The following is a 21,766-nucleotide window of genomic DNA, read 5'->3' as shown; positions in this document are numbered from 1 at the left end:
TGGCCCTTCTGGTCTTTAAAAAATCGATACTCAATCATCTTTAATATTTCTTTTCAATTTATTTAGCATATCTTTTTACTCTGACTTATATATCTATTATTTCTCTTCTCATTTCTGTTTTTTTTTTTCCATTTATTATCCCTTTTTGTATATATTTGTTTACTGGGAGCAGGACCAGTTCTTGGCCTTCCTTCAGGACAGCTATCTTTTGTGCCTTAATTTATTTTTTGTCTCAATTTTGAATTACATAATAACATGTTGTCACGTGTGCAGGTACGTATCCGGTAAAAAATAATTTGACCACACCCACTATATCTAGTCAGGTGGGGCCTGACCCTGCCTGACTATACTATATTCACTATGAATATAAGTGAAGTTGAAAATTTTTCTGGCGCTTCGCACACCTTAAGTATTTATTAATTTGTGTAAAATTTTCCTATCATCACAATATTATCATACAAAACTTAAAAATTAAAACATTTATTCACTCAGTGTCACTGGAGTGTGCATGTGTGTGTTGGTTCTGTGATAAGAATAACAATGAAGGGAAAGAAATAGAAAGGGCAGTAATAGGAGAAGATCCTTACATAAAGAAACAGAAAAAAATAAGTGACAAGACAATAATTAATAATAATAATTAATAATTATAATTTACAATAATGGTTCAATTTGATTCATTTCCAAACACTACAGAGAAAGAGACAAAAATTGTACATAAGCATAAGAGCTAGCTTGCAGAATGAAAATATTATCTTACCTTTCCAAAGTTGTAGGGAGCCTCTTGAGTGACCACTAGCAAGTTGGAGCCCAGTGGATGAATAACATAGAGATCTGACAGCTGATCTATCATCCTATGTAGAGTAGAGAGAGGAAAAGGGAGGGAGGGATAGAAGAGAGAGTATACATGTAAGTAACTATCATCTATGCTTGTTGATGTAAGAGATAAAACAAGAGGAGGGGAGGTAAAAGAAAGGAGAGAGAGAGAGAGGAGAGGTGCTTCCTGATATATTTACATTGCATCTAAGAGTGAATAGGAGTGAGCCAGTCTCTGAGTGTATGATGTGTATGTCACCACTTGCAAGACCAACAGCTATGTGTTCACCATTAGGAGAATAACATAGTGAAGATATCTCATCATCTGAAAGGAAAAGGGAGAGGAAGTTGAAGACACAAGTGATAGATATACATGTACATGTAGATTATAGATTCTTACCTTTTCCAAGGCTGGATATGTTTTTGATGCTTTCACCAGTTGATGTTCGCCATTTAGTGAGTGTATTTATGTAGCCAATTAAAAAGTATCTAAAATAGAAACAAATTGTAATATAAAAACAAGACAGAAAAATATTAGCTACAATGTACAGTACATGTTGTACTTACTGTCCATTAGGAGAAAATGTCACATGAACATTTAGTGTTAAACCACCTTTACCTATTAAAAAAAAGAGTCAAATACAATGTACATTGTAAATAGAAAAGCAAAGGAGAAGTGTCTGTATGTACATGTATGTATATATTACCAGTATCTAGTATGTGATAAACTTTCTTTTCTTTCCAATTATAAATGTGAACTTTTTGATTTCCTTCAGGAACAAACAGTGAGCCAGGCTGAAGTACAGCAGCCAACCACGGAGCATCTTCACATGGAGACACACTTAACCTACGCAAATGTAAATTAAATGTATATGCAATTATGCATGTAAATGTACATGCATTTCAATATACATGTACCTTAGGGTGGGTATTAATTGCGACACTTAATTTTAGCGTTTTTAGCGAGTGTACTTTAAACCACTAATTCAACCATTCAACCAGCCGCTAAGTATAGGTTATACACCGAGGTCGAGGTTTCTATGGGATTTATTGACCGAGGGACGCAGTCCCGAGGTCAATAAATGCCATAAAAACCGAGACAGAAGTGTATAACCGTGTACTACCATGCGTCCAATCAGATAAGATGCATTTCTTGTAGCTAGGATACACAAAAAGTATAAAAATCCTTACCATTAGCAACCAATTCATTTTAAGTCACGCACTAGAGTGGAAAAGCAACTAGGTAGACATGCTCGTCTGTTCTCAAAAGATGCGACTAACACAGCCGCCATTGATAGCTCTGGAAATGCCTATCTCATCATTTTATGACTGCCCCACCTACTTCATTAGTGCTATATACCATCTTGTTTCGCAACGGACAAGGATTTAAAGATGCACAACAGCACTGTGCGCCATGCACAACTAAAAAAGCAATATAATGGGTAGAAATATTCTGAATGACTGGTGCAAGGAAAGAATGAAAGATTTGGAGAAGCTCCAACCAGGCCACTCTTCTTAATGGAGAAATACTGTTTAAAATGTTTGCTGCAGCAACTGGGGAATCAATGGTTACAAACAAACCACTCACTTCGCGGCATGACTGCTGCTACTAGACTATTTCAAGCTGGTGTTGATGAACAATTAATCATGAAAAGAACAGGTCACAGAAGCACGGATGGTGTACAAATTTATAAGCGCATTTCAGATCAACAAAATGCCAGAAGACGTTTCCTCAATAATATTATTATTACAAACAAAAACAGCAGTAGCTAGTGACGATATACCAATTCACCTCATCCTCCAAAAGCACAAAACATATCTCTAGATGAAGACAGACACTTCAGCTTTAATAACTGCACAAACGTACACATAACAATTCAAAAATAACATTACTATTATTGCTGTCATCATTTTTATTCCTAAAATTTCCCAAACTTTGGCAGAAGTATCTAAATAATTTCCCGGAGGTTTCTAAATATTTTCCCGGGGTATTATAAGTGATTTAGACACCTCATATAATGCAATCTGATTGGTCAATTCAAAACAAGCATGGTAGAATAATAGTTATTATGTACTTGTGTAAACAAGTACACAAGATAGGCAAGATCTGTAACAAGATAACAGTAAATAGGGTGGTCCTGTTAAGTGTTCTGCTCTTAAATGTATAGATTGGGCTTCTTGAGTTGTGTTATGCTATTGAATGGGGGTTTTACCATTGATTTTCTTCCTATTTTCGCTAATATTACATTTCGCTAAATCAGGGCCCCCTTAAAAACGCTAAAATTTAAGAGCGCAATTAATACCTACACTAAGGTAATTGAAGCCTGAGTTAATGTTAAGTCATAAATTTTTCATTAGCCAAATTTATGTAAGAGGTAACAACAGAGTGCTTTAATTTGGCAAAATTGATTTGAATTTGTGATATAAGACTGCCAATCATTTGAAGTTGCATTTTTGCCAAAGACATTAACATTTTCTAAATCTTATGGTTTCAAACATTCTGATTATGAGTTATTATACACATACATGTACTGTACAAAACAGATCCCACTCAACTACATGTATAGTACATATAGCCACTGACCTTGTAATTCGTCCATGCTTCATGTCTTCCTTAATCCTCAGGACTCCCTCAGGCTCCATCATGATTGAGCCTTTGTTGATTAATGGCCAGATCTTAACAAGGTTTGACTCAACTGATGCAGATATCAAATGCCCACTTGAAGTATACGCAACAAAATGGAGTGGAGGATCCTGCAGTACACAATGTACTTCAACAATCAGTATTCAAAGTCAATATACTTACACTAAGGTTTTCATCATCAGAAGAATCATCAGCTACAGTTCTTCTCCACTCATAGTCAGGACTAGTAGTGTCTATCACTTGTATACTAGCAGAACCAAGAGCTAGGAATGGAGGGTGAAATGAGGAACTTAAAACTGTGTCTGGTAGTCTGAACTCTCTATCAATGTGTAGGCCATTATCATCATTTACACTCCATAATCTAGCCTATAAGAGAAAATTACGTACATGTATAAATACACTATTTGCTACAGATCATTATTCACCATATTACATGTACATGTAAATACCAACATTAACAACATTATACATGTAATACACATATGCTCTATTTTACTTACAAATCCATCCCATGATCCAGTGATAATTTTATCGCTATCACCAAGGAAAGATATAGAAGCTAAAACCTGATCTGAGGGTAACTTGATAGAATACTCAATCTGGTAGGGTCTCTCAGGAGGAGGAAGAGTTCTCTGGAGCACATACATGACGTCCGAGTGGTTGTTCTCAAAAGCCAACTGGTAGGGAGACTTCCCTAGCTGAGTCTTCCTTAGTGAGTTAGCTTTGCTGTCTAGTAATAGTTGGACTATGTTGACGTGACCAGCCTCTGAGGCATAATGCAATGGAGAATATGATATACCTGGACACTCAACAATAGCACCACTGAATAGAGTAAGGAAAGAGAATAGAAAGAAAGAAATAACAAAAAGTAAAGAACATAATATAATATACATGTACGTGTACATGTATATGTACAGACACGCTTTACTGACCTGTTTATCAACAATTTGACTATTTCCATGTGTCCATGTTTGCTGGCTTCACAGAGTGGTGTCTTATCATCATGACTCTAAGGAATAGATACATGTACATGACCAGTATAAAAATGAAAGAAAAGTAAAGAAAATAAACATGTAGTTACATAGAGTTAAGAATGGGAGAGGTGAAGGGGGATATAAAAGAGGGAGAGGAAAAGGAAATAAAGAGAAAGTTGCAAGAAGGAAGGTACTCACCCTCATATCAATGTCAGCTTTATGTGCTAATAAACACTTGACAGTGGCCATACAACCTTTTTGGCATGACATGTGTAGCAAACAAGATCTGGTTGATATGTCCAGTGAATTTGGATCAGCTCCATGATCCAAAAGATAAGAAATAATCTACATGTATATGTAGAAAATTACCATCACTTTCATAATAATAATAATATTATTATTATATTATTATTATTATTAGGATAGGAACAACATTAATTTGATGCATGATTGCCAGGTAAGATAATATATTCTTACATGTCTGTGGTCATAAAGGAAGGCTAGGAATAATGGTAGCATTGGTACTCCATTGAACATCTCTGGTCCTTCAACTGGAGCACCTGTATCCAACTCATCTTGAACAATTGCAAGATTTCCATCCTATTATAATCAATTAACCGATGAATAAAAGGAATAATAGCTGTCTTACTCTACAGGCTTGGTGGAGCTTTGATAAGCTGTTATCAACTGTAGTGGAATTCTCAGGAGCTTCAACATGAATCACAATACCATCCTTCATTAGTATACTCTAAGGAACAAAGGGAATAAAGATAAATTCATAAAATTTTAGTTGCACATGTGCATGTATCTTAAATTGCTCAATTCAATTAATAGAACTGGTCCTTAGACTCCTTACCTGTGGTCTTGATCCTCTCTTGATGCGTGAAACATGAGAAGTGGTTGATGGAGTAGCTGAAAATCCTGAATTAGCACTAGCATCAGACATAATGGATATACTATCAACATGTGCTCCAGCCCTAGCTCTAGCCAGTACATCATGTCCCAAGCTTTTGGTTGGATCAGAGTCTGTTGTGACAGTGGTGAAGTTTGAGCGGAGAGAATGAGGGGTTGATGGTGGATTATCACCTTCAGTGGTGTCCATTGACCGAGGACGAGAGCTTGTACCTCTACCAGAATCTATTATAAAAATATGAAATTATAATGGTAGTCGTGGTAATAGGGGCAAGGCTGTTCTATTATGACTATACTAAGGATTCGTATACCCAAAAATAAAACAAAACAAAAAATAGACAACACTTGAAATTTGGAACACACTTGGTGCTATAGATCCTCACATACTGTGAGAAAAACAAATACATGTGTATTTTGTAAGGAAAGACTACACAAATGTACTGTGCATGTACATGTAAGCATGACACATGCATTTTATGTCATGTGATGGTCACACGACAGTGTGTGCTTTATAACCTGTACTGAGGGCTGGGGAGCTGGCTCCACTCCTTGTCATGTCATCAGGCAGCATGGGAGGACGAGGGCTAGCATCTTTGGTTTTCTTTTCAGTCGGAGGAGGAGAAGGAGAGGGAACACTTTCATCAGCTTCTTCTATTGTATCACTAAGAGTTGGACTCTTAGGAGATATGGAAGATGTGGGAGGAGCACTAATTAGAGAAAGTACAGGAGAACAAAAATAAAACTCATTACTTCATGTACAATAATATAGCACATGCATATTCTTGAGTCATGTAGTCATGTACAGTATACACATACAGTACATGTGTACCTGTGTGGTTTAGGTTTTGAGTCATTAGAAATGGTATATGTCCTTCTAATGGGGCCAGTCTCATCAAATTGGTCTGTGAGGGTTGTATCACTTGCGTCTGACTTCATGGAGCTGGAGAGGTCATCTCTGGAATTCTTGAGAGGGGAAGCAGAACTGGGAGTGTCTCCAATACCAACAAAGTCCATTGGTGTGGTAAATGAGCGGTCTTTTTTTGCTGTGAGAAGAAAAGTGAAATTAATGACCACTGCATTCTCACCACTCACTCATTCTACTTCAATCTCTTCCAATCTCTTCCTCTCCCTCTCCCTCCCTCTCTCTCACTCCCTTTGTCTCTCTCTCTCCCGTATCTATCTCTCTCGCTAATTCTCCCCCTTTCTCTATATGGAATTGCAACAATACAGCAACAGATTGTTTTGTGTTATTTTAGGAACTAGCAGTTAACACAAACACATTGTACTCATTACCATATATCATAACATAAAGTACACTGTACCTACTATAAACATATGTAGTGCAGTACATGTATATACATGTACATGTATACATGCATACACAGCCTTCTAATGTAATGTTTCCATTGAAAGTGATGATTAAAGGGTCAAGTGCACACAAGATTATAATTGCCAAATAGGATGCTCTACCACGTCGACATAATTATGGCAAGACAATGTATGTAAGTCTGTGTTTGTGTTAGTGTGTCAGGGACGAACCATGCGTATGTGTAAAGCACTGCAAGAAATTTGAAAACATTGAAAGCTGTTGTTAAGCAGTTTCAGTAATTTCAGTTCCATTAACTGGACTAAAAGAGCTAGGCACACAAACATACATTACGAGTCACTCAATGACCTCTCCCTTTCTTTCTCTTTCTAGTTTCTCTACAAACTTACTTTCAACATTCTTTCCCAGCATTTTAAGAGCTCCTCTTGAATCAGCACACCCTTCACATTCTCTCCTAGCTCTGCCACAGCAGCTCCACCTGTCCTTATTAGTCAGGCCATACACTCCAGGATGATGCTTTAAAAGTAACTCATTGCCTTTATCAATGGCAGCTGAACAACAAGAAAAATATACACATAATAGTAGTACACAGGAGACATCAGTTTCAAGAAATACAATGAGAAGAGAAGAGGGAGAGTTGAAAGAGGTTCATACCCATGCGAAATGCCTCCATCCATTCATTTCTTTCTTGTGGAGACTTGGCAGCAAAATACATAACTTCAATTAGATCTCCAATCTAATAAGATGAAATATGACGGAATATAATAAAATGACAGTACAAAATACACGCATTTACTACAATATAAAATAAATGTAAACAATAGTGTAAATTCAATTTATAATTACATTAAGATTAAAAAGAGCATGACAAACTACCTAGGTCATGTGTGAGTAAATGTACAAACATGCCCTTGTGCTAAACGCCAGTGGTGCAAAGCAATTTTAAAGAGATAGAGAAAGATGCAGTGAGGACAGACAAAACACCAGCTGCCTCTAATTCCCTTAACCTCCAAATACTCCCACATACCATAGAACTATGACAATAACAAATTACAATGAGAGAGAGAGAGGAGATAGAAAGAAAAAGAGATAGAACAAAAGTACTACATAAAAGGAAGGATAATGAGGGGATGTTTAAACACTCAGTTATAATTACATGCAGCAATTTCACTGGAAGATGTGTGTATACATGTTGCATACAATCACTTCCAGACAGTTAACAGCTTCATGCGTATTTAGAGGAGCAACTGGAATAGCGTTCATTGTGTATCATAATTAAAGGAAAACGAGTCAGACATGCAAAATAACAGCAACTGCAATCTGTTGACAAGTAAAAGTACTAGATACACAAACACACAACAAGCCCCAATAATAATCATTACAGTGCAGTGTCCCTCTCACCTATTTTTGTTTCAAAATTATGTACACATGTACAACGTATTTCGGTTTTAAAAACTGTGCCAGTGTAACATTAAAAACACATGATAAACATGAAAACAGTGAAAGACATCGGAGAGAGACACACAAGTCAAAACACTAAACAGTATTTTAACAATGAGAAACAAAAGAACACTACGTTACAATAAACATGAAGAGAAAAGGAGAGAGAAAGAGGTGCGTACACTAGTACTTCTGCTATACAAATCACTCACAATACATGCGTAACAGTGGATTGACGTAACTCTGACCAATATAAAGCACACAATAACAATTGAATCAACAACTATGATCATCTACTTTAAAGGAGATTATAAAGCAAAGGCGGTTGACATAAGGAAGTAAGAGCGTGATTTTAAACATTTAAATAAATACTCTATAACAAACAATAAAACAGGTGGTAAACTGTGTATTCATAATAAAAATGTAACTAATGTACACATCTGTATATGGGGCCAATGTACATGTACATGTAGATTAGATAAATGAGTAACATGATAGTGTATATATCATTATAATACATGTATTAATTGAATGGCAATCATCACATATAAAATAGTCAATAGATCAGTACAGTAAATAAATGAGTAAATGTATGGATTGTGAGTATACAATGAGATTAGTGTTCATAAAATGCTCAAAGGTTACTCACAGTATGAGGAATCAATACAAGTGATGTATCAACAGTTGACAACACACATCAACCACAAAATGATCATAATCTTTACATCATTACTTTTATATAAATAATGATAATACAATACATACACGTACATGTGCACATACATGTATTGTAATTGTATTGTAGAGGTTTCATGTATTGTAATTGTATTGTAGAGGTTTCCGATTAGCCCACACAACACTCATACTCTAATTAATAGCTCATTTCTACTCAATACTGACACACAATGTGTCAGTAATAATGAATTTAAGAGCATCAAATGTAATGATCTATAACAATGACAGAGTGCTTAAACCATAAAGTGGAAAGATATCAACAAACATTAAATTCACACCATCAAATTTGTGTGCGTGTTTATACGTCAATATTGCTCGAGAAGTCAAAGCAGTTTAGGGTGGGTACATGTGTACGTCTGCCTTTCTATCTACACTACATCTACATGTACATGCATGCATACATCTACATGTATACATGCATACATCTACATAAATATACTGTACATGTACATGTTTTGATGATATTTTTTTACTAAAATTGTGTATCCTCAATCTTTGGGAGAGGAATGGTAGCAAGAAGCAACAAACAAGTCACAATTTAACGAATTTAATGCTTAATGAGCTTAAAAATCTTATCGGCCTCATTCCTTCCCTTTATGTTTTCTATGTACATGTACATCCCTCTCTCCTTCCCTCCTTTATTTCCTCTCCATTCTTCTGCTATATACTCTAGCTACTAGATTGAACTTCCTTAACCAAACGACTGCCAACTATATCTATTTGTCAAATTATCATTATTATGCATGTATTGTATGGTACAGAATAATAATATGAATATGTATGTACACATGTATGGCATCTCTTTATTCCAGTAATCAAGGGCAACTTCTCTCTACTCTAACAAGCAGCCAAGTGTCCATTAGATAAAGTTCAACTCTTAGTATAATATAAAGAAGCACATTTACAGTAGTTACAATATACATGTACATGTAGCAGGCCTAAGTATATTTTATGCCTGAAAATTTAAATCTGTATAAGCAGTACCATATATAATTTAAGAGTTATTATAAGAGTAAATCTTAGCTGTAAGGCTTTGTGTGTTATGTGGTGTGTGTGATGTGTGTGTCTGTCTGTCTGTGTGTGTGGTAATCTCCCCATTTCTAAATGCCACAAATGTCAACCCATTAGCAGCTACAAGTCAAAAAGTTAATGCATGCCACAGATTAGGCAGCTAGTGTGCAGCTGGTGAGTTAATTGATGCAGTACAAGCATTATATGCTGTTTATACCAAAACTCACTTGAAATGGATGTCCCTTTAATTTATCAAACATCCCATGAGCAATGATCTCAACTATACTGATCTGCTCCAGTTTAAACTGTCCCTTTAGCTCACTCTGTGGGGAGAGAGACAAAGAATAGTTAAAGAATGTCCTAAATGAGTTTAGTTTTATGTACTAGCGTTAATTTAAAAATAATTAATTAAATTTTGTAAGCAACATTGGTATAATATGTGAGCATGCATACATTCCTAAACTCATCAACACAATCAATACACTATATATATTAATAATGTGTGGATGGCATGCATGTTAATGGCTAGTTTATTGTTTATGGTAAGTCTGAATGAATACACATGTAGGCCGCAATAGGGAAAAGAGATTGAAACTGTAACTCAATTGATTGTTTACAAGCAAAAGGAGCAATAAAAACGATACCAAGAATGATTATTATACACACGAAAACCGGATAGATACACATAAAGAGAGGAAGAAAGAGAGGAAAAGCATAGATAGTATGCATAAACAAAGAGAGTGAGAGTGCACGTACATTGTAGGCTTGCATGTGTGCACAATGTCCTTGTACCTTGTGGAATGTTAACAGTTTTCACTGCAGGCAGACAGCAAGTGGAAAGTGAGTAAATGATAAATGAATGAGTGAGTAAGATACGTGTGGAAATGAATACAATTAGAGAGGGAGGGGAACGCAGAGAATGATCACTGGTCACTGCATGGTGGTCTATATAGGCTTGAATGTGAGTATATGCAAATGAGTGAGTCCATGTATCATGTATGCACAATGTATGAATAGTGAATACATGTACATGTACAGTGTGTACATGTAATCAGTGGTTCAAAGGTTCCATAACACTAAAGACATAATTATAATCATATCACCAGGAGTGTATAAGGAGGATAGAGAAAGAGAGAGGAAATGATCAGACAGGAGGGCCAAGAGATGGAAAGGCAGAGAGAAATAGGGGCAAGAATAAAGAGCGACCAAAACATAGAAAGAGAAAATGAAGACACACCAAGGAGAGGTGTCAAATAAAAGTAGTAAACAGATACAGCAACCAAAGTAATGTAATAAGACTTGACACATGCTCACTTCTCCCATTCTACGTTTCCATCTCCCTCTCTCCTCTTGTCTCTCACCATTTTCTTTGGGTCATAATAATCCAATGAGATAGCTGTGAGTTTGCAGTATCGTTCCTGCCACTTTATGTTCCTCCTGTTCCTCAATCCTCTGGCACGCTTTAGCAGGATCCCTTCCTTGTAGACCCGAGTAGAGGGGGACGTGGGGGGACTGGCCATCTTTGATGAGAGATAACGAGTTCAGCGCCTTGGGACTCACCACTCAACAATAATAATAGCGGTCGAAATGAGAGGCAGCTAGAAGCCTAGAATAAAGTCCAGGGGCAAGCTAGATCTCTCTCTCTCTAGTAGCAGCAGGAATCCAAACTATAGCAGATTCTTTTCAGTCGTTTCCTTGCAACTGCTCAACTGCAAACTAATAACTTGTTGTTACTTATTTTTGATTAAATGATATGGGCGGAGATCCAGCCATGAATATTTAATTAAATTTATAGCACTGATTAAATTTATAGTACTGAAATTAATAACTGGGTACACGTGCATGCACATGGAGTCCATTGTTGGTGTTTAATGGAGGCATACAGTGTCTCCTACTCTCTTAGTCTCTAGTCTCAACCAGAAAGTTACACTATGTTGTTGTTGTTCTGCAATTTTTTGATACTTCGTCAAGATATGATAAAGGGTGCCTTTTAAGTACAAAATTCAACTGTCCAAATCAAGCTGTGATTATGATCCTCATGAGATATTACACTACAGTGCCGTATGGGTGAGAAACCTATGAAAGTCTATGATTTAGTTGATTTTTCAGATCAAGTTGAACGAATTTTCGAATATACATGATCACTAAAGTATTAAGAGCTCTATAAAATTGTGGTTAGAGAGTACAGATTTGAATGCAAAAGCATTGATTAAGCTGATATTAGTATAGAGCTTACAATGAATAAAAGCAAGAAGCATCCTGGTGTTTGTCTGTATATTATGGTACAGATGGAGGTTGTGTCATCCCTTGACCGAGAGTCATCATCAGAAAAAACTTGCACTTAGGTTGGTTGATCAGCTTTGTTTTTTTATGAATAACTTTGTTACAGACAATATTGGTCAACCTGTTGTGTCTGTCTGTAAATTTTAGTCCCTGTAGGCAATGGCGCAAATGAATATACAAAATGCTTGTGGAATGCAACATGTTTTGTGTATATGGTTACTTGGAGTGTCATTGATAAGAACTCAATACTTCAGACTATTATAGAGATATTCGATTTACGATTAAAATACACTATGTCTATTCTAGAAGGTGGTAAAAACTTAAATTCATTTACAGTCCTGTTATCCAAGAGTTTCATCACAAAGAACGTCAGTCCTTATGTATGACAATTTCAGTCAGGCTATTCATTTGTTATAGTTGACTACAAGGACTTAGTTGTTTACAAGAGGTAGAACTCTTTCCTTTTTTCTGGATGCACTATCACCAAAGTAGCCTGGTTTTACCTGAGATTGTAAGTATGTTGCGCAAATTCTATTCTACAAATATAAGTTATTCACTGGCCCATTGACAGTATATTTTGCAAGGACTTACTGAGTCTCTTTCTGTGGCAAAATCATGGCTGGTAATACGGATGAAAATAATTTTGTTAGTAATTTATATGAAAACAAAAAATTACAGTTAAAAATTTAAATACATGTGTATAATATTGTACATTGTACCATAATGATAATGTATACATCACAGCTGCTTTCATACAACTATTTTAGATACAACTTATTTGGCAATTAAAATCTATCTGCACCCATTCAATCCTACATTTAATTGGCATGTTCCAAACAAATTAATTGATATTATCCAGCATGCATACTATCAGTTTCACTTAATGAAAATGCTGCCTTATCAGCCTTAACCACTACAGAACTGCTCAAGTGCAACTGCAAAACCATTACATTTTTGATTAAAATGGGAGGAGATTGAGGCTATTAAAGATGACCAGTTATTAAAACTGAATTAATAACTTATAATACTCTAATTAACACAACGTTTGGTGAACGTTTGAGCGGGAAGGCATTTAGTACGTGAAACTAACGTAGCAGGGCCCAAGACACATCACTATCTCCCTGTCCAATGGCTGAGGAACACGCTCGTGCTGCTCAGTATGAGTATGGAGCGGTGAGTTTAGAACTGAGCAGCCTAGGTGCATGTATTTTATCACATGGTCGATCACGTGATCTATAATATTAATACTAAAAATGTAATGTACTGGTAATTTTCCTTCAAATTCACAGTATCTATTGGGTAAAACATTTGTCATTTTATGATTTGAGAATGTCCGTATGATGTACATGTATGACCATACCTTGTAAGGATGGTAATTATATTTTTATCACTTGGCCCCGGCAGCATGATGAAATTGATTCTGCTCAGCTAAAATTTGCCACTGTACTGTATGTATACATGATACATGTTTTACACATAATTAAGAATTAAGTACATGTATACATTTGTACATGTACATGTATGTGTAACTGAAGGTCATTAAAAGGGGTGTTCTTGTGATTAATATTAATTATAAACTATAGACATCCAATCTTGTACTGCAAGCTGATACTTCTCTGATTCAAAGACGTGGGAAGGATGAGGCCACAGGTGAGGTGCTGACACTAGTTGGTAAACTCTCTGGGACTAGAATGGGAGACAGGGCACAAAGGACACGCCCTCCTGATGAAGAAAAAGGACCTAAAAAGTGAAGGAAAACAATGAGGCATATTGATTGATCTATAATATTAGAAGGTTTTCATCTTTTTTATGAATTTTGTGTTTTTGCACAAAATTGAAATTATGAATGTATTTTAATACAGGAAAAAGCCCAGACATGATAGTTCAGAGTTCTATTCTTTTATACCTAAAGGATCAGGAGGACTCCTCTCCAAGGAAATGGAGGAGATATCAGGACTCTATTATCGTCCAAGGACTAAAGAGTCGCGTGAGACGTATGAACTGTTGCTTACCTTCATACAGAAATCTATTGGTGATCAGGTAATTCAATATTATATTATCAGGATATCTATTAGCCTTTTAATTTTATTATTTTACTTTACCACCCACTTACTACTGTACTGTAGCAGTACAAATACTGTACCTAATTGTATACGTGTAGCATTGCCCACACACTCACTCGTACATCATAATTGGGTGTACATGTACAAATTAGTATCACTAGGAGTGGTACAGAAAGAGCATGTGTAATGTGACTACTTATTGTATTTTTATGGAGTACAATTCTGATTTACTATTATGTTGTAATGGGATATGCATGCATAGACACATTCTGTTGTGAACATGTGTCTCTTTCTCTCTCAGTCTCTCTCACTATTATGGTACATGTACATGTACATATCACTGCACTCTGTCAGCTACATGTATATTATAAGATAAATAAATTATAATGACGGTCAGTAATGAAGTGACCTTTTAACAGTGTATAGAAGTAGAGACAGGGATTATTCAACAGTTTATGTTGATAGGTATTACAATATCAATGGAATGCACTGTGTCTGCATGTTAAATGTAAACTTTGGCTTTGTGTTAAAATCATTTTGTCTATTGCACATCTAGCTGTAATACACAGGCACACATACATTACTGCTGTGTTAATGTTAACAACTCTTACAATGTATAGTACACCTATGCAGCTACATTGCTTTTACTTATGATTATTGTTGGTTGTCCCTGTTTCCTTTCTTTGTTTATTTTACATGTATTAACTTAACTGCCTTCATTATTACTGAGATTCTTCAGTATACTAGTAACTACATGTACATGTATGTTGCCATTTATACATGCATGTGTGTGTATATTTATTTTTCACTTTATTATTTTTCAATCTATATGTACACGTAACTCCTTGCACTAAGTTTGTGTGCACAGTGTGTGCGTGTGTATGTATTATGATTCCTTTTATTGTATTGTATTAGCCGAGGGATATTCTTTGTGGAGCTGCTGATGAAGTATTGGCCACACTAAAAGAAGAGCGGATGAAAGTATGTCATGTCATTCTATACTCTTGTAATTTGATATCTCATTCTTTCTCCGTCTCCTGCAGGAGAAAGAGAAGCATAAAGAGATTAATTCATTACTTGGTGATATAAGTGATGAACAGTTTGCACAACTTTCGGGTCTTAGCAGAAAGATAGCTGACTATGGAGCTGACAAGCAAGCATCAGCTGGAGGTATAATGATACTTAAGTTGCTTTAGTTGTTTAATGTACATATCTCCTTTCTTAATTTCCTCTCTTTTGTCTAGATGAAGGCATTGATGAAACATACGGAGTTGCTGTTGTATTTAATGAAGATGAAGAGCAAGTGAGTATGCATGGCTCTTTGCTAACTGAGCCATTTATGGCTACACAGTACCATCAGAAAACTGTTATACATTAATTGCTCATCTCTAATGTACACGAATTTAAAGACTATGGCCTGTGCCACTCCCCACTTGCTAATTAGCATTTTTACAAAATTATACACTTATTTAATCAAACATGGTTGCATGACCAATTTATATTAGCTGCATGTACATGTACATGTATACATGTATGAGAGCTGGAGATAAAGGAGTGTTTACATTTATATGCCTATGCTTGTGTATGTACAATGTTCATTAGGAACTGCACTTGGAGAAAGGTGTGGCGAGAGAAGAGAGAGAAGAAGAGGATAATGAAGGCATTGAAGCAGACTATGAGGGAGTCCTTCAAACTCATGTGAGTTACTCTAATGCCACTGTACTGATGTGAGGCTCATAATGTGAATCCTGTGTAGTTGGATACTGAAGCTGGTGGGGCTGGTTCAAGGCAGAAAGATACATTAGAGCCCAGGACTGTTGATGCCTACTGGCTCCAGAGAGAAATAAATAAATTTATGAAAGATCCTTTAGTAATTATGTCTCTTCTTTTCTCTGTATCTGATCAGTATCAATTCATTTGTTGTTCTTGCATGCATTTGTTGTTATTTTTTCTTCCTTCATGCCTCAGTTTCGGTTATTCTATTTCATTTGTAGGCTTCACAAAAGAAAGCTGATGAAGTCTTGGACATTCTCAAGGTACGTGAGTATGAATGGTGTATCATGTTTAGGTATAATTGCAATAATTTGTGTTTGCTAGTTTGACCGAATTTTTGAAATGCTATAACCGTTATGTATATTTGGGAGTTATTGTCCTAACCCTACATGTATGGGTTTATAATGCTACCTAATTGATAGAAGAATGTGGCCTGCTTCTGTAGTGCATGCGACGTACATGTACGTGTTTGGTTGTAATTGTCTGGTGAAATTACATGTACTAAAAATATTTATTTAATTGTTTAATGAGAGGAATGTACTTGTACATGTATTTGTTATGGACACACACACAGACATCTCTACCTTCCTTACCTTGCTTTCCTCCTCCTCTCTCTTTCTCCCTTCCTTCCCCCGGCCCTCTTTTAGAATGCTATTGATGATAGAGATTGTGAAAATAAGTTGGTTCTTCAATTAGGAATGGATCAATTTGCTTTCATTAAGTTATTGTTTAAAAACAGATGGACTGGTGAGAGACATGCATACATGTAGATGTACATGGTAATTGTTATGATTCATGATTGCTCTTTCTCCCAGTTCTTTATTGTACTCTATTGGCGAAGGCTGAGACAGCTAAAGCTAAGAGTGATCTAGAAGAGGAGATGATTTCTGATCCTGTGAAGGCAGCCATTTTGAAAGTAAGTAACAGGTAGTCTGATTTATTTTTGTCGAAATGGAAGAAAAGAGCATATTTTGTCATATTTGTAGCCCCACCTTATTATCACTGCACTGCACTTTGACTACTCTCTCTCTCTCTCATTTTGGTACATGTAAATGCATGTATCATTTTTTATTTCATTATTTTGGAATTGGGTTATTTGCTGAATATGAATTCTGATTGCATCAGAACTTGATAGATAAAGATGAGATACATATGCATGTACATTTATTCCTTAATTTTATGAAGGGCTCTAATATTTGTTGTGTTTTTTCAATTAAAAATATTTTGGCAAAATAAACTGCAACATGTATTATTACATGTACATGTATAGGAATTATTGTGATGCCTGATTATGTTACCAGAACTCATCCATAGCCTTTCAGGGTACATGTACATTGATATTCTAGGATTAGTAGTTACATGAATTTTTTAACAGCAAAATTGACTGTATACTACTATACTGGAAGCAGCTAGCACACATACAAATGTATGCATGTACAACTTATTTGATTGCTCTCTTTAATAGTCACTGTCAGAGGTAGAGGATGAGGACATTGTACAGGAGGAGAGGGCAAGGAAGGCTGCTGCTAGGAAGTCTAAACTTGAGTCTGATTTAACAGCTGAGGACATGACACAGAAAGAAAAGAAGAAGGTAAGGTATCATATTGATTCTGTGTTATCTCTTATTCTCTCTTTATTTTCACCTCCAGATGGGTTCTCGTAAGGTTCTTGATCTTGATGAGATGACATTTACTCAGGGAAGCCATTTTATGGCTAACAAACGATGTCAGCTCCCAGCTGGGTCTTACCGCCAAACTAAAAAAGGTACAAATTATATGACAAACTAAGGTTTCCAACAAAGCATACTTCATGAGCTGACAAGCACCCAGTACATGTACATTTACTGTACATGGCTTTTAGTACCTTATACATGTACATGTAGCTCAAAATTTTTGTGGGTTGTAAATTTTGTGGATTTAATTTTTCTGAAATTATACTGTCTGCTATCTTTTGCCATAATAAATTCATTTTCACAGAATTAGTTTTCGCTAATATTCAAATAATTGTGAATCTTCAAATACATGTAATTGCGAATCTTCAAGTAATTTTGAAATCTGCAAAATTTACAATTTTTCACTAAAAATTTGTAAAAAAAACTCAAGTTTGATTGGAGTCTTGTTACACAACATAAAAACATGTACATGTATATGCATCAGAAAAATTATTAAAATGGAGAATTTCTCCTACTTATTTTGGTAACATTTGGCCAAAGACTATGTACTACATTTATATAGTACAGTGACTTTGGTTTTAAAATTTCAAATTTTATTGAAATCAGGTCAAAATTTTCATACAGCACATGATCATGTGTTATTATTATTATTATTATTGTTGTTGTTGTCTTTTAAGGTTATGAAGAGGTCCATGTTCCTGCTCAAAAATCAAAGCCTTATGAAGTGAAAGAGGTAAGGTCAACTTGTCAGGGGAAATCCATCAGTTATTACTCCTCCTTTTTGATAGTCTTTAAAGCCAATCAGTTCTCTACCAGTCTGGGCCCAAGGAGCTTTCATGACATATAAGAGTCTTAATCGTATTCAGAGTCGATTGTCTGATGTGGCACTGCAGTCTGATGAGAACCTGTTGCTCTGTGCACCTACAGTGAGTCATATCTGATCAACAGGTTATGAGTATACCGTGTAGCACTTTATTTTGGCGATTTTGCTGTAAAATTGTAATTGGCGGTTTTTAATTTGGCAATTTTTGTGTACATGCATGTGCATTAATGAGCATGCGCATTTATGATTGGCGGTTTTAATATTGGCAATTCTACTTGCAAACCGCCAATCACCAAAATAAAACTCCGCCAAATTAAAGCTTTATAGGGTATACTGAGCTATGTATGTGTATACATGTCCATCTACTAGTTTTTATCATGTACAGTGTATACTGTAAATAGAGAATCCTATTATGTACAAGTTTTCCTTAGCTGTCCATTTGTGAAATTATTTAAAGCCCCAAAATTAAAAAAGATTTAGGAAGCTACATGTAGAAGATTAAATACATGTACACACAAAAATGAATCCTTTTACAGTATACACATGTTCTTTTCTTTCTCCCTCTCTTCCTCTCCTCATTATTAATTGATAGGGTGCTGGTAAGACTAATGTAGCCCTATTGTGTATAGCAAGAGAGATCAGTAAGCACATGGCTACACCAGGTGACAGCACTTCTGTCAGTTTGGATGATTTTAAGATTGTCTATATTGCACCAATGAGGTCCCTTGTCCAAGAAATGGTCGCCAATTTTAGTAAAGTATGTAAAGAGTATTTTGTTAGCAATTTGTTTTTGGTTGTAACCATCTGTTATTAATAATTATTCTCACTTTCATAATATGTCTGACATCATATATTCCCACAAGAGACCTTCTCTTCTTCTTCTTACCCATTACTTTGCTCTCTACCCATGCCATCATATTGCCAGTTTTATACGGTTTCATGAGTTTTTCAACATTAAACTCAATTACTTGAAATTGAATTTTCAATATTTAATCAGCCTGCCCCTTGTACCCCATGCATGTAAACACACCTCTCCCCCTCCTTCCAGTCTGGCAGGCTCTGGCTTCAGAACACATGGCATGTGATGACTGAGGGCAGGTTAGAAAAAGAGGTGCTGTTAGTGAAGCTGTAAGTGTTTCAACTATTAATACAAGTAGAGCCTTATTGGTAGAACAGCTTTATAAGGAAGGCAGCTATACATGTAGGTGGTAAGAGTTTAGTGTCAGTAAACATGTTAGCCCCCCCCCCAGTTCCCCTCTCTAGGCCATGCAGCCATAGCTACATGCTAGTACAGTAATAGTGACTTAATTTCTAGATTATTTGATGTGTGTGTGTGTGTCTGGTGTTTTGAGTTTTGAGCAGAAAGACTGAGAGTGTGTATTCAGTATGGGCTGAGGAATATGTTAAGCAACATCTTTGAGGCATTAGCTGGACTTGTCCTCAAATAAATAAATAAATATGCACATTTCTCTTTAGTAAAATCTCTCTTTCTCTTTCTTAGCGTTTAGCTTGTTACAATATCACAGTCAGTGAATTAACTGGTGACCATCAGCTTACCAAAGAGCAGGTTGCAGCCACTCAGGTAAGAATTACTAGCTAAAGAAGTTTAATGACTTCTTGAATAGGTAATTGTGTGTACTCCAGAGAAGTGGGACATTATTACCAGAAAGGGTGGAGATAGATCATATACTCAACTAGTCAGATTAATTATCATTGTAAGGCAATGCTGTTAGCCTGTTACATGTGTTTGACACATAATTGTAATTATTTTTTTCCTCTTTTTCCTAAAGGATGAGATTCATTTATTGCATGATACTCGTGGTCCTGTGTTAGAGGCTATTGTTGCTAGAACTATCCGTCAGATTGAAGCCACTCAAGACCCAATACGTCTAGTTGGTCTCTCAGCTACTCTACCAAACTATGAAGATGTTGCTACGTTCCTTAGAGTCGACCCGGCCAAAGGTCTCTTCTATTTTGATAATAGCTTCCGTCCAGTTCCCCTGGAGCAGAGTTACATTGGAGTGACTGAGAAGAAAGCTCTTAAGAGATTTCAGGTAAGTACATGTATACTGTATTTATGATGCATGTTAATTGTAGTTACTGCGCACCTAAGGGGTTTACCATTTACATGTGCATTTATGTTGTATGCTGTATCACACTGATGTAATTTACTGGCTCTTTTTACATGTAGCTGATAAATGAGATAGTATATGATAAAGTTATAGAGAGTGCTGGGAAGCAGCAGGTACTGGTTTTTGTGCATTCTCGCAAAGAAACTGTTAAAACTGCCAAGGCACTTCGAGACATGTGCCTAGAGAAGGATACCCTGGGACTGTTCTTGAAAGAAGGAAGTGCCTCTACTGAAGTATTGAGAACTGAAGCAGAACAAACTAAAGTAAGAGAGATGGAAATTAATCAGTCCTTTATGTGCATAAATGTAATATATTACCTGTTAGAATCTTGAGTTGAAGGATCTGTTGCCTTATGGTTTTGCTATTCACAATGCTGGCATGAACAGGATTGATAGGACACTAGTTGAGGAACTGTTTGCTGATGGTCATATTCAGATACTAGTATCCACTGCAACACTTGCCTGGGGTGTGAACCTTCCTGCCCACACTGTCATTATTAAAGGAACACAGGTACTGAGTGCTCTAAGCTTGTGCACACATGTACATGTACAGTACATGATCAATTTACATGTAAATGTACATTTATTTAAGACATTGCTTTTGTGTTTTTAAGTAAAAGGATTGTGAAACAGTTGCTCCATCTCACCCACTTATAGTCATACACATGTTCTGTGTGTCCTCTATTGCTATGCCTACATATACATGTACAGTATAACCTCACTCTGTCTTAAAATAATATTCTGTTAGATAATGTGTTTTTAAATATTAGAAAGGGAGAGGTAGCTATAGTGAGTGATAGTAAATATACATCATGGAGATACATGTATAGCTTCTTTTAAAATTATATTTTTATTATTTTAATTTAAACTTGATGTAGTATTATTATTGTTATTTTGTTTCCTTTATGTTCTTTTTCTTTGTTAGGTGTATAGTCCAGAGAAAGGAAGGTGGGTGGAGTTGGGTATGCTGGATGTCCTCCAGATGTTGGGTAGAGCTGGCAGGCCCCAATATGATAAAAGTGGTGAAGGAATCCTCATCACTCAGCACTCTGAATTACAGTATTACCTGTCATTGATGAACCAGCAGCTCCCCATTGAGAGCCAATTCATTAGTATGTCATTGTTTTATTTTATATGTCACACCAGATGTTCCTCTTCATTTCTT

The 21,766-nt window shown here is 35.9% G+C and overlaps 2 protein-coding genes across 3 annotated transcripts in view; one reads left to right on the top strand and one right to left on the bottom strand.

The window, feature by feature from the left end:
* Nucleotides 1–524: 524 nt before the first annotated feature.
* Nucleotides 525–11,577, bottom strand: LOC109580353 (uncharacterized). Of its 2 annotated transcripts, none has more exons than XM_019993391.1 (20): nt 11,218–11,577; nt 10,084–10,179; nt 7,325–7,406; nt 7,060–7,221; nt 6,173–6,386; nt 5,860–6,050; nt 5,288–5,568; nt 5,081–5,179; nt 4,909–5,031; nt 4,630–4,776; nt 4,390–4,466; nt 3,958–4,279; nt 3,620–3,823; nt 3,398–3,567; nt 1,521–1,660; nt 1,381–1,432; nt 1,214–1,302; nt 1,014–1,138; nt 758–851; nt 525–687 (listed from the first exon to the last, which is right to left on the bottom strand). In XM_019993391.1, the coding sequence occupies exons 1-20, from the start codon at nt 11,374–11,376 to the stop codon at nt 665–667; spliced, it is 2,850 nt and encodes a 949-aa protein (XP_019848950.1). In that variant the 5' UTR covers nt 11,377–11,577; the 3' UTR covers nt 525–664. The 2 variants fall into 2 exon arrangements, with proteins under 2 accessions (XP_019848950.1, XP_019848951.1); XM_019993392.1 differs by having other exon boundaries at nt 5,866–6,050.
* A 1,572-nt stretch (nt 11,578–13,149) lies between these two features.
* The window catches only part of LOC100638842 (U5 small nuclear ribonucleoprotein 200 kDa helicase-like), a 14,350-nt gene continuing 5,733 nt past the window's right edge, over nt 13,150–21,766 (top strand). Inside the window, exons 1-22 of the mRNA XM_019993359.1 lie at nt 13,150–13,312; nt 13,723–13,886; nt 14,002–14,179; nt 15,118–15,183; nt 15,246–15,372; nt 15,447–15,505; nt 15,805–15,900; nt 15,959–16,072; nt 16,197–16,238; nt 16,623–16,722; nt 16,791–16,891; nt 17,441–17,566; nt 17,625–17,739; nt 18,325–18,380; nt 18,436–18,573; nt 19,063–19,227; nt 19,972–20,052; nt 20,096–20,185; nt 20,261–20,524; nt 20,662–20,865; nt 20,927–21,112; nt 21,527–21,713. Of these exons, the coding sequence (XP_019848918.1) occupies nt 13,268–13,312; nt 13,723–13,886; nt 14,002–14,179; nt 15,118–15,183; nt 15,246–15,372; nt 15,447–15,505; nt 15,805–15,900; nt 15,959–16,072; nt 16,197–16,238; nt 16,623–16,722; nt 16,791–16,891; nt 17,441–17,566; nt 17,625–17,739; nt 18,325–18,380; nt 18,436–18,573; nt 19,063–19,227; nt 19,972–20,052; nt 20,096–20,185; nt 20,261–20,524; nt 20,662–20,865; nt 20,927–21,112; nt 21,527–21,713 (2,704 nt within the window). The 5' untranslated portion in view covers nt 13,150–13,267. The remainder of the gene's footprint in view (nt 13,313–13,722; nt 13,887–14,001; nt 14,180–15,117; nt 15,184–15,245; nt 15,373–15,446; nt 15,506–15,804; nt 15,901–15,958; nt 16,073–16,196; nt 16,239–16,622; nt 16,723–16,790; nt 16,892–17,440; nt 17,567–17,624; nt 17,740–18,324; nt 18,381–18,435; nt 18,574–19,062; nt 19,228–19,971; nt 20,053–20,095; nt 20,186–20,260; nt 20,525–20,661; nt 20,866–20,926; nt 21,113–21,526; nt 21,714–21,766) is intronic.

This window comes from Amphimedon queenslandica, unplaced genomic scaffold, assembly GCF_000090795.2.
Source record: "Amphimedon queenslandica unplaced genomic scaffold, v1.1 AMPQUscaffold_13496, whole genome shotgun sequence".
NCBI classification, from domain to species: domain Eukaryota; kingdom Metazoa; phylum Porifera; class Demospongiae; order Haplosclerida; family Niphatidae; genus Amphimedon; species Amphimedon queenslandica.
This window is presented reverse-complemented; position numbering and strand designations above follow the sequence as displayed.